The following is an 11932-nucleotide window of genomic DNA, read 5'->3' as shown; positions in this document are numbered from 1 at the left end:
GAAATCGCACGGCTAAAGATATGCCAATGATACTGACAGTGAAGGTAACATCGACAAATTTTGTACTGTAATGAGAACGTGTATCCAATGTGCATCAGTGAAGGGAACGGTATTTATGTTATCCATAAACAACTTACATCCTGATATATACAACATATTATTAGTACGAAAAACTATTTACTATGTAGATGTCAGAGACTACTTTATCGGAAGAGCTACCCAGAAGTCGGAAGGAAAAGAGGAAGAAAAGGTACTAAGTGTACCTGGAGGTGAGAAAAAGAATTATAGCTATTGTGCAAAGAGAGGAAAAATAAGTGATAACTACAGGATTGTAAAATGTTGAAGTCTACAAAGAGAAAGAAAGAGAAAAGAGAAGGGAAAACAAACTCAAACAGCTGCAACAACTGATGTGAATGTTACGGTATTGATGGCAGGAAATATGCCATTAAATTGGGAAATGGTAGAGGGTAAAAACTCTATGAATTGGTTATGAGGCTCAGGTACTACAAGTTACCTTTCACTAAACTCTGGTGGTTTCCCTAATCTCACTCCTTCCTCCAAAACCATAGTAACGGCCAATGGAAGAATTCATCAGAGAACTGCATCAGAAAATGCAAGAATCAACATGCGCCTATTAGATGGACATCAACACACAGTCCTTCTTAAATTGACACTGTATATTCCTTTCTCACAATACTCATTGGTATGAGAATCCTGGATGGATAATGTTGGAGTAAGGATAGTGTTGGAAAAGGTGAAGAGATTGTTTGAAAATATTCATGGTAGTGGATAAGAAAGAAGGACTATAGTATATAAGAATAAAAAAAGTAAGTGTTATAATTTCCTCCTACAAAGAAAGGCATCGGGCCCTTGGACATCCGAAAGTGATTAAGGATTGTTGCAAGGATACTGTAACGTGTTCGCAAAGTGCTAATCACGTTATCGGTAAAGATACGATAGTTGGCAGGTGGCCTGCTCTTCCAGAGAGGAGGCGAGAGCTGAGAACTAAAGGAGGCTTCGAGGGTGTACTGAGGAATAAAGAAGTAACCGTTCAACCAAGTATATTGAAATACTGTCTGTCGAAGTCTGCCTTTTCTATCATAGAAACAGGCGGTCTTTAAATACACAAATCTGTTCATGTCTAGCATGAACGAAACTAATCAAAGGTATCAATTGATACTCTTTGGTAAAACTCCTTAAGTATCAAAGCGATACTTAAAACAAAACATAAAACAAAACCAAGTATCAAACGATACTTAAAACAAACCAAGTATCAAATGATACTTAAAACAAACCAAGTATCAAAGTGATACTTAAAACAAAACATAAAACAAAACCAAGTATCAAACGATACTTAAAACAAAACCGATAACCGAGTACCCGTACCGGTTACAGATACCTCATCCATTGATACCGCTCAATACTTCTATTGCGATACCTGCAATAAGTATAAATCAATTCATAGCGTATGAAAAACTATTGAAATAAGCACAAAATCACTGTTTGAAAAAGGGCATTCCATTCTGAGTGGTCCTATGTCTGTACCTACTCTTGGCAAGAATGAGTACTACAGGACATTTGTCAATAATTATACCAAGTACTGTTGGATATACTTACTGAAGTCTAAGGATAGAGCAGCCACAGCAATATAAATCTTTTAGGAGCTGATAAATACACAATTAGGTAAAAGAATCAAAGGACTACACAGTGAGCAAGGCATTTAATATGTAAACCAAAATGTTACCTAATTCCTTGAATCAAAACGAATTGTACATACCACTTCTCCTACTTGTAACCCTGAATTGAATGGAGTAGCAAAATTGATAAAATGAACCCATATGACAATGGTACAGTGCATGATGCCAGGAGATCGAATGTCTTTATATAGAGAAGCCTACTCCATTGCTGCCTACTTATACAACAGGTTCTGGGATTCAAAAATAAAAACACCACCTTTCCAGTGACTATAGAATGAAACCCATAGTTAGTCACCTACGTCTATGTTTCACGAGTATTTTAGTACACATTCCAGTTGAAAAACGTGGAAAATTTGACCAAATAGCTGAAGAAGGTTACCTAGTTAGATATACTTCTAATCCAACAATATACCAAATCTACATACCAAAATGGCATACAGTAACCAAAGTAAGAGAAGTAAAATTCACAAAAATGAAATCAGCATCATTCAAATATTACCAACTACTAGCAGATAAAATAACAGAATCAGAGGATAAAAACACATCTGAAAATACACCTCAAAACTCAAAACCCCCCTTACCAACTACCACTATGCCTGGCAAATTTCAACAGTCACCTAAACAAGAGAGACCTTCTGGAACACATTAGTCAAAGTCAAGACGATTATCAAGAGTTTGCAAACCTATCAAGAAAGCTAAAGTCAATATACAGCAAAGACTACAAGAGCTAAGCAATAAGAATGATAAGTTTCAAATAGCAGTTCAAGAAACTGAAGAAGAACTTAAAATAAGTGACCTTGACCAAGACGAACTACAAGTTATCCAAGATCAATACAAAAGACTGATTGAAGAATAGAAATGTCACAAAAAGAAAATAGAGGAAGCAGATGAGTTCCCAGGATTGATGTACTAATACCTGATTGAAATACATACAGACAGGTGATGAGTTCACTAGAAAAAAAAGAATAGAAAAAGGCTATGGATGAGGAAATGGAAGTTCTGAAGAAATGTGGAGTCAGAGAAGAAGTCGAGAAATCTAGTAGAAGAAGAGTAATATCGGGATGATGGGTCTATAAGGCTAAGGTTAGAAAGAACAGAACTATTGAAAAGTGAAAAGCGAGATATTGTGTAAGAGGATTCAATCAGATACCAGGAGAAGACTTTAAGAAGTATACGCTCTAGTAGCTCAACTTGAATTACTCCGAATACTTTTAAGTATATCAGTAAAACATAGATATAAACTCCCTCAACTAGATATAAACAGTGATTTTCATTCATGGCAATATTGACACTGAAACCTTCCTGGTACTTCTGGAAGGATACTGAAAAACAGGGAAAGTATAGAAACTGAAAAAGACCATATATAGTTTAATACAAGCACCTTACCTATGGTACTAATACTTGACGAATACACTCAAATCCCTAAATCTCAAAGTTACCAATTTTGACCCCTATATACTCATGTCAAAAGACTTATTCTGCTGTATATATGTTGATGATATTCTAATAACCGGAAAACCTAAGCTAGTAAAAAAATGTATTTACAAGCTCCAATCTGTTAGGAATACCAGGATCTGATACCCAGAAGTCACCCTAAGTAGGGTAACCTCACGCATAATCGCAATCTCTGGTCTTCAACACCCCTCACAGGCCTCCTCTAGGCACCCGCATGTCATCATACATATCATTTTCTGTTGTGTCCTGTGACTATAATATCACAGAATTGAAGGTGTCAAAATAACACCATATACATCATCACCCTCTATCTGACTGGATCCCGTTCGCAGGATATATGAGAAGGGAACTTCGGCTAGGTCTGAGAAGTGGAACGGAGTAAATCTGTCAACTACTCAGAAGGTTACTAGGCTTCAAAGATGTAATACCTTCAGAGAGTCTGTATGTAACAGGACGTTTCCACACAAAGAGATAGTAGTATTGAATAGTAAAAGATCTCGGCAAGAGACCAATATATTCACATCCACCCTACAATATCTAGAAGAGTCTCGAACTCTGAGAAATACTACTATAGAAGTTATTAGACTTCAAGGAGTGTTGCAACCTGGATTTGGAACACATTGTAGTTACGAAGACAACTTCCCTTACTACAACAGTAATTAAAATGCTGTTACCCAAAGCAACTAAGCATTGCCAACCAAGGAAATATTTGTCAATCCGATAGAATAGCTTTCTGCAAATTAGTAGGAAGCCTTCCAGAAGACATATATCGGTTGGATAAGGAGTTATGGAGGTTCAAAGTCAGGCGACCAAAAAAGCGTTGTGATTACGACAACCTTGGCAGATATAACACACAGATGAAACTGATCATTTCATAAATAACGAAGACAATTGGAGCCAACTCAGTTCAACTTGAGAACTAGGCTACAAGTATAAAGACCCTAAAGATCGGATAACTAGTATTGGGAACAGTATGGTTCCAAGTTGGTTATATCATAATTAGCAAAGAGGTTGTGGTGAGTTTCAGGGTCTCTAGGTGTTCACACGTTTCAAGAATACCCGACATTGCGAGTTATAATCAGAAAGGTACATTGTTGTATGATAAAAGGATGTAGTCCGCGAATACTCAAATACGGAATATAAATATCAAAGTACCTCTCAAGCTTTAGACATAATCAAGTAACGGAGAAGAGACTTTAACAATATAATATTGTTTTATGATTCTATTTTACTTTACCAAATTCACTTCACTCTTAGTTGTTATAAATGAAAAGAGTGAACCCAAGCCTTCATAGACAATCTCTGTCTACAGAAACAAATTTCGATTGGCCTAGACAAATTGAAAGTCTATCAGATTGTCTCTGCCTACCGCAATCCCAGTTCAAGTGTACCAACCTGAAATAATTATCACTATTACTCGGTATGCAAATTAAAACAACAACTAATCATATTAGGATTTACCAGGAATGATATATAAGCGAGTTACTAGAACATTTCAACATCACCTAAGCTAAACCATATGTAACTGCAATCAAATTACACACAATACTAATGAAGGCCATGGATGATGATGAATTGTGTGAACAGTGAACATACCAGTCCATAATAGGATCCTTGGTGTACACTAATGTTGCGACACAACTGGAAATCGCACAATCCACTACCTTCATAAACTAGTTCTCCTCGAAACCTACATTCAATCATCTTAAAGCTGCCAGAAGAGTACTAAGATATCTTAAAGAAACGAAAATCAAAGGTCTGCAATATCTGTACGATATGGTCAATATACCAATTCAGCTATGTTGTAATGTGTCATTTGCCTCAAACCTTGAGTGCAAAAAATTGTTTACCAGATTAATCGTTCAAACATATGGTCATACAGTAATCTGGCGTTTAAAGAAATATAAACCCATTGCCACCTCCACTATGGAAGGCAAGTAAGTTGCACTCGCCTTTGCAGCAAGACAAATTATATGGTTAAGAAGAGAGATATTACATATGAGGATCAACACTATACTGACTATCCATTGCAAGAATACAGCCATTATAAAGTTGATCAAAAATACTGGCATATTCGATCAAACAAAGCATATCGATGTACAACATCACAACACGAAAGAGTTGACGGAAAATTGAGAAATTGAGGTAAAAAGAGTTGATACGGAGAACAACTTAGTGGATATATGAACAAAAGAATTGGTTAGAGTATTATTTGTAAGTTTTCTTGTTAGGTTAAGAATGGAACCGTAGGAGAAGTGTTGGAAATTAGGCTATTCCTTTCCTATCTGGTAATGGGAGTGTGTTGATCATGTAACATAGTTACATGACCAAGTATATATGCTATTGTATTCTAGCATCTTCTAGAGATTTCCTTGGTATAGAGCAGTGCTTGTATAATAATAAAGGGGTATATAAAGGGCAGGTCCAGCCCTGTTCTTAGAGAGTATGTGCAAGCTTGGATTAATCTTTAAGTCTTCAGATTTTATTGTAGTTATCATTGTTACTTCGTTATCACAATAGTTAGTACAATTGATACAAATATTTTCATCAACCCATATTCACTTTATCAGAAAGTTAACTTTACTGAATTGGGGAAGATTCAATTCTGAGCAGTTCCACATAAAGTGTTTCTCCCAGGACCTTTGTTGCTGTCGGGGACTCCCATTCATTGCAGGAATTAGGTGGTGGGTGGAGGTTAATTTCAGATGTCCGGTATCGCATAACTTGTTAGGGATTACTTTTTGAAAAATGACCCTAGCACAGATAATGTGAGACACTATACTGGGGAAGACATTGTAGGATTCGGCTGGCAGTGGCTACATTTAAGTAGGTTGTACTGGGGGTTGAGGGTAAGGGAGGTGAAGGAGGGTGCGATTGGGTTACTACTTTAGTCACATAGAATTAGTTAGCGTGATGAATAATACCACAGGGCCTGTGGGATATGACGAATTTTGCTACCAAAATCCAACACCACATCCATCACTGCATCTATCACGACAATTATGCTATCTAAGAAGTCAATACTGTAACGTGTTCGCAAGGTGCTAATCACGATATCGGTAATGGATACGATAGTTGGCAGGTGGCCTGCTCTTCCAGAGAGGAGGCGAGAGCTGAGAACTAAAGGAGGCTTCGAGGGCGTACTGAGGAACAAAGAAGTAACCGTTCAACCAAGTATATTGAAATACTGTCTGTCGAAGTCTGCCTTTTCTATCGTAGAAACAGGCGGTCTTTAAATACACAAATCTGTTCATGTCTAGCATGAACGAAACTAATCAAGGGTATCAATTGATACTCTTTGGTAAAACTCTTTAAGTATCAAAGCGATACTTAAAACAGAACTTAAAACAAAACCAAGTATCAAACGATACTTAAAAACAAAACCAAGTATCAAAACGATACTTAAAAACAAAACATAAAACAAAACCAAGTATCAAACGATACTTAAAACAAACCAAGTATCAAAGCGATACTTAAAACAAAACATAAAACAAAACCAAGTATCAAACGATACTTAAAACAAACCAAGTATCAAAGAGATACTTAAAACAAAACATAAAACAAAACCAAGTATCAAAGAGATACTTAAAACAAAACATAAAACAAAACCAAGTATCAAACGATACTTAAAACAAACCAAGTATCAAAGAGATACTTAAAACAAAACATAAAACAAAACCAATAACCGAGTACCCATACCGGTTACAGTGTTCAAATCTCAGGTTGTGCGAATCACTCCCGCACAACCAGTTGAGCTTCTAACAAGCTGTAACGTGGAGATGTGGTGGCTAACACTTCCCTCCGGCCCCTTTATAAGTCTCTGGTATCATGGGCTACAGTTTGGAGAGTTGCTATAAGCTTAGTAAATGTCTTCAAATAGAGATACTCCTGTAACACCGTATACGTTCCCGCCGTCCGTCCAACAGGAAGCTGTTCGCAGGATATATGAGGGGGTAGGGGTAAATCTGGATAATGGTCTCCAGGTGGTTTCATGTAAGAAAGACCAGAACTGACGGAGTAATACTACTTTGAAGTCTAAGGTAGTATGTGAGGTTACCGAAGGCTAGTAGGCAAGATAACCGAAGTCCATTACCCTAAAAGTGTAATAGTATTTGAGAATTGTTAGGGACTCTGAGATACTAGTCTAAGATCATGATAAGACCGGTTGCTAGGAGAGTTGACTGTAGGTAGCGCCTATTAGTAGTCAACATCTGAAAGGGTCTATCGGGGGAGCTACGTGGCTATCATCCGAAATGATATAGAATAGAGTAAAATCGGATAGATGTTCAGGGGCTGCGGATGCTTGTAGAAGACTAAGTGTATATGGGTAGAGAGTTCCATAGTTGGTATTACATCTACTCGGGCATAGCAGCTTGCCACTGATATGTCTATAATATGAAGGGTTTTTACTCCTACAGTTGCATTGTAAATGCAGCGGCTAAAATACTTCTATCGGGTGGATGTTAGCAAACCACAAGAGTAGTCTAGTTTACTACGGGGGATCTTTGGTCCCACCCATAGAGGTTAGCTAGTCAGCCTAAGGGAGTTGGGTACTCACAAATACAGAGTAGTGATGGGGAGCAACTAGCAGTATATGAAATCTACTTAAGTATATGCGAGTTCTCCTCTACTCTGGCAATCAACTACTTCTCGAAATCAGGACTTAATTGAGTAAAAGCTGTGGCTTAATGATATTAAGTTTTACCGTTTTGTTTCTTCAAACTCTAATGTTGAGACTTTTGACATTTATTATATTTGTTCACTTTTGAAGAAGAATTCATTTCGGTGCGGTCGCAACCTTGGGATCCATCTTCCCAGAGGGAGTCTCTGTTACATGATCCCAATACTTTAGCCATCATGATTAAGACTGCATGGCGAAGTATTACTTCTGAGTGCCTCTCTATTCTGATTGACAGTATGCCTTGAAGGCTTCAAGATGTTATTGAAGATAATGGAGAAGCTACACCTTACTAGTATATCATGATTACCAGGTTAGTCTATTGATACATAAGATTTCTTTATTATGAGCAAGCTGATAATTTTATTGGCAGAGTTACTGAAACCAATTACAGTGGCCATGAGGCATAGTTCCTAGCTGTCACAGGACACAGTGGGGTGGGTGAGAGGATTGGTAAGAGCCCAGACTGGACGGAACAGTAGGGAATCGTAAGAGATAGCCGGTGGTGGTGGAGAACAGCTGAGAGTGATTAAGGATGGTCAGGAATGGTACGGGACAGCTGAAGATGGCAGGGAGATAGCCGGAGACAGTAGGGTATTGCTGGGAATGGCAGGGTATAGCCAGTGATGGCGGGGGGCCGTAGAAGATGTCTAGGAATAGTGGAGGACTACTGGAGATTGTCAATATACATACCTGTAAATATTGTTTTTAATTTCTAAAGTTCAAAGTATATTTCATATTGTACAGATATGGGAGATACTTTTCGCCTCACTTTTTTCCCCCTCCACTTCCAGTGTCTTGGCAGCAACTTGCAGCCAATTGGAATTGGAGCTATTCCAGTTCCCCCTATAATGATCCTCCAATCACAGCAGAGTTCGCCTCATTTATGCTCACACCCTATGTACTCTTGTGATGTGCAGTGTTGCCGTGACCTTGGCATATACTGCACTGTGGCCAAATTTGAGCTCAGGTAGAACAGTGCTCGTACGTGAAATACTCTGCAAAAGGCGATATCCTATGCACCGAAGCCGTTTATTCCAAATCATGCGCATGTTATTGACTTTGTGCTATACCCACTCGACGTGAGAATTCTACCGTGAGCCCAAGATCGCTCTTTGGGGGTGCGCTCTCATAGTGCAAGGCAGAAGGGCATTGTAGTATCGGACGAGGGGGACAGAATCTGGGGCTTTCATGCTGGCTGACGGACGCGATGCGATAGAGGAAGTATGATACAGGTATAGTGCGGTACGGCTAGGTTAGGGAATGGAAGGGACGGGACAGCTGCTCGGAGGCACTGCACGAAGGTCAGGCAGGGAAGAAGAAAAAAAGTCCAACTAAATGAGAGTGTTGATGTTGATCATTTGGTCAAAATTGGTGGTACAGGTGTGGGAGGTTCGACAGATTTCCAGTCAAAGGATATTTCATGTAGCACCGCCGAGTGCTCGAGTACAGTACAGTACATCGGTGCAAGTGTACTCCGGACGCGGTGACACAAACCGCTTCTTCACTTGGAAGTGCGCCCGACCTCTGCTAGCCACCAAAAAACTTTCTAGTCTACACATATTTGAAGTGGGGGTGGGCCGGACTTTTGCCTACCCCTGCCGTGAGTACTCGAGTATAGATACTCCATTGCCATTGAAAACCCCTTAAAACGACTTACTACTTCCAGTATATTCCAATGAGCTAAATACAGGATCTCCAAATTATTCTTTTGGGAGTAGTCATTTATCCCCGTGGGGTTGAGTAGTACGTGTTGCGTGGCGCCCAGTGTACTGTACTATGCTATACGTCTTAGGCACGAGGCACTATCCCATTATTTTATTCCCGGCCCTCGTGACTCCTCTACTGAATCGAACCCTAGAAATGTATTCAATAAACCCAAGGGCAATTCAAACACGTGTAATAACAATAGCGCACGCCCTCGAGGCTAATCACTACAGATATCACTAGGATTCGGGTCATGTTGCAATAACTCTATTCATAGACTAAAACAATATCCTTATTTATTGGCTCCAGAGCTCGCTCTTCGAAAATAGGAAATTAAAGGGAGGAGAAAACGCTAGTCTAGATGACGATCAAATACCCCCGGCTTCGCAAACACCTTTCGCAAGCGGAGTATGCTTGGTGTAGGCGTCAGGGAAGGCGGACCTCTGCACACTCTGCGCTGCCCTTCCAATCTCCATCCTCTCCCAGCCGTTGACCTTCTTCAATGCAGTGAAGAACTTGCCAGCGCTTGTTTTGGGGTCCATACAATCCTTCACAGTACCCCAGAATTGTGGTCTCTGCTGAAAGATCCCGACAGAATCGTGGTCACTGCCGGTGCCGTCATGGGGGTACTTGTTTGAATCGGGGACGGAGGGGTTGGCCAGGACCCTGATCCTGGATTCTTGCATTGCTGTCACGATGGAAACTTGGCAGCCGCGATTGCCGACGCCATACTCCCGGGCCACTGCAATGATGGTACGGGCATGGCGGGATTGCGTGGCGTCAAGTCCAGGCAAATTGCCGCCATCGCTCGGTGGGTTGGGGCCATTCCCGGTGCAACATTGGATGTTTTGCGGGCCGGGGCAGTGGTTGCCTGGGTCTGGTGTACCCTTGCAAGTCGAGGTTGGCTGACAAGTACCCGCTACACCAGCGCCGTTCTTGCAGGTACCGTAAGTACAGCACTGTTAAGTGTTAGTTACATTGCGGTAGAGGTCTCTGGCCACCATTCCAGGAAGTCAAATTACCTGGATGGTATCGTCACCAGGGCAGAGGTTTGCTGGGTCTGAAACTCCGCCTTGATCACTGCAGGTGGAGGTTTTTATACATTCTCCAGCGAGCTGGTTCGTAGCCGTACATGTCCCGAAACTCTGTGCAAGTGCGGAGGGAAGAGCAGTGAGGAGGAAAAGATAGCTAAAGGATTTGAACTGCATTTTTCCAATATTCTAATAGCCGGAACGAGCGAGAATATATCCTGGCAAAGAGAGACTATGGTTGGAGAGCCAGATGAAGATATAATGAAAGGAGTTTCGTGAGTGGAATAGCCTAATGGTGGTGGATCCCAAGGGGGAACTGAGGTCCAATAAATACCCCAATGCTCGCCAAGTTGGGGACCGACCCGTGCAAGCATAATCGTGGAGAAACAATACGTTTTTGGGTCCCGGATACGAGAATGGGTCTCGATCAATACCTGCGTGACATGAGTGAGCATCTACTGGTACTGCAGTAATAGGTTTCGCATCACGAACTCATGCAGAAGGCGACAGTTCCTAGTTCTTAGGGAGGATACCGATGAGCGGAGCCTCTTGGGCTGGCGATCCGACGTCGTATTCCCCTTATGTTCATGCTTGTCATACCTCGTATCGTACCTGCAGCAATCCTGCTGGTATTGGTACAGTAACATTGCGCCTAACTCCTTGCGACTTGGTGGTACCAATCAGAAAAAGGACTAGTGTGTAACAACCAATACGGTAGCCTACTACGGTACAGTACCCTGGAGACTTGCTAGGGCGATTTAAATTCGAGGAGCGTAAGCAGTCAATCAAGCACAGCAGGAAATTAAAATTGTTTCAACGAATTAAAGCCGGAGGTTGATGTTTACTGGTAGCGAGAAATGCACTTACCTGTGATATCGCGCACGAGTGGCTGGGGCACCTTAGGATGTGGCTTTATCGAAGTAGTCCGAAGACCCAATTCCAAGCCCCCCGATCCCCGATCGGATCCCGAATTACACATCTACCGGCACAAAGGAACTCTCGGAATCCACTATTCCTGCACGCCCGCCATCAGGCTTCGTTCCAGGTCAACAAAATTGAGAATACTCGTACTATGGTAATAGGCTTGGGCCATAGCTGCGGATACGAGTTCCAGCCTAGAAGTAGAGTAATGCTTGGGGGTTCTGTTCGGGAAATCGTTAGACAGAACGATACCGGTGTTAGTAGAGCTTGCCAGGGATCCTGGGTATTTGCAGAGCGTGTCGGCAGTAGAAGGGGATGTACGAGCAGTCGTACAGTCGCACCCCGCTATCCTGGGTGGCCGAGATTCAAAGACTATGACTGGGGCGCAGGTGATCCGGGACGACAGGTCAGGTCCAGGTTTTTGAGGAGGAAATTTGGGACCC

At 41.1% G+C, this 11932-nt stretch overlaps 1 protein-coding gene across 1 annotated transcript; it reads right to left on the bottom strand.

Annotated features, from left to right (window-relative positions):
* Positions 1-9905: 9905 nt before the first annotated feature.
* On the bottom strand, positions 9906-10745 carry GSTUM_00000496001 (uncharacterized protein; the record flags this gene model as incomplete). The annotated part of the gene is made up of 2 exons (XM_002837626.1): positions 9906-10496; positions 10560-10745. 2 exons carry the CDS (start codon positions 10743-10745, stop codon positions 9906-9908), a joined length of 777 nt encoding a protein of 258 aa, XP_002837672.1.
* Between the last annotated feature and the right edge of the window lie 1187 nt (positions 10746-11932).

Source organism: Tuber melanosporum, assembly GCF_000151645.1.
Source record: "Tuber melanosporum whole genome shotgun sequence assembly, scaffold_198, strain Mel28".
Lineage (NCBI taxonomy): Eukaryota > Fungi > Ascomycota > Pezizomycetes > Pezizales > Tuberaceae > Tuber > Tuber melanosporum.
This window is presented reverse-complemented; position numbering and strand designations above follow the sequence as displayed.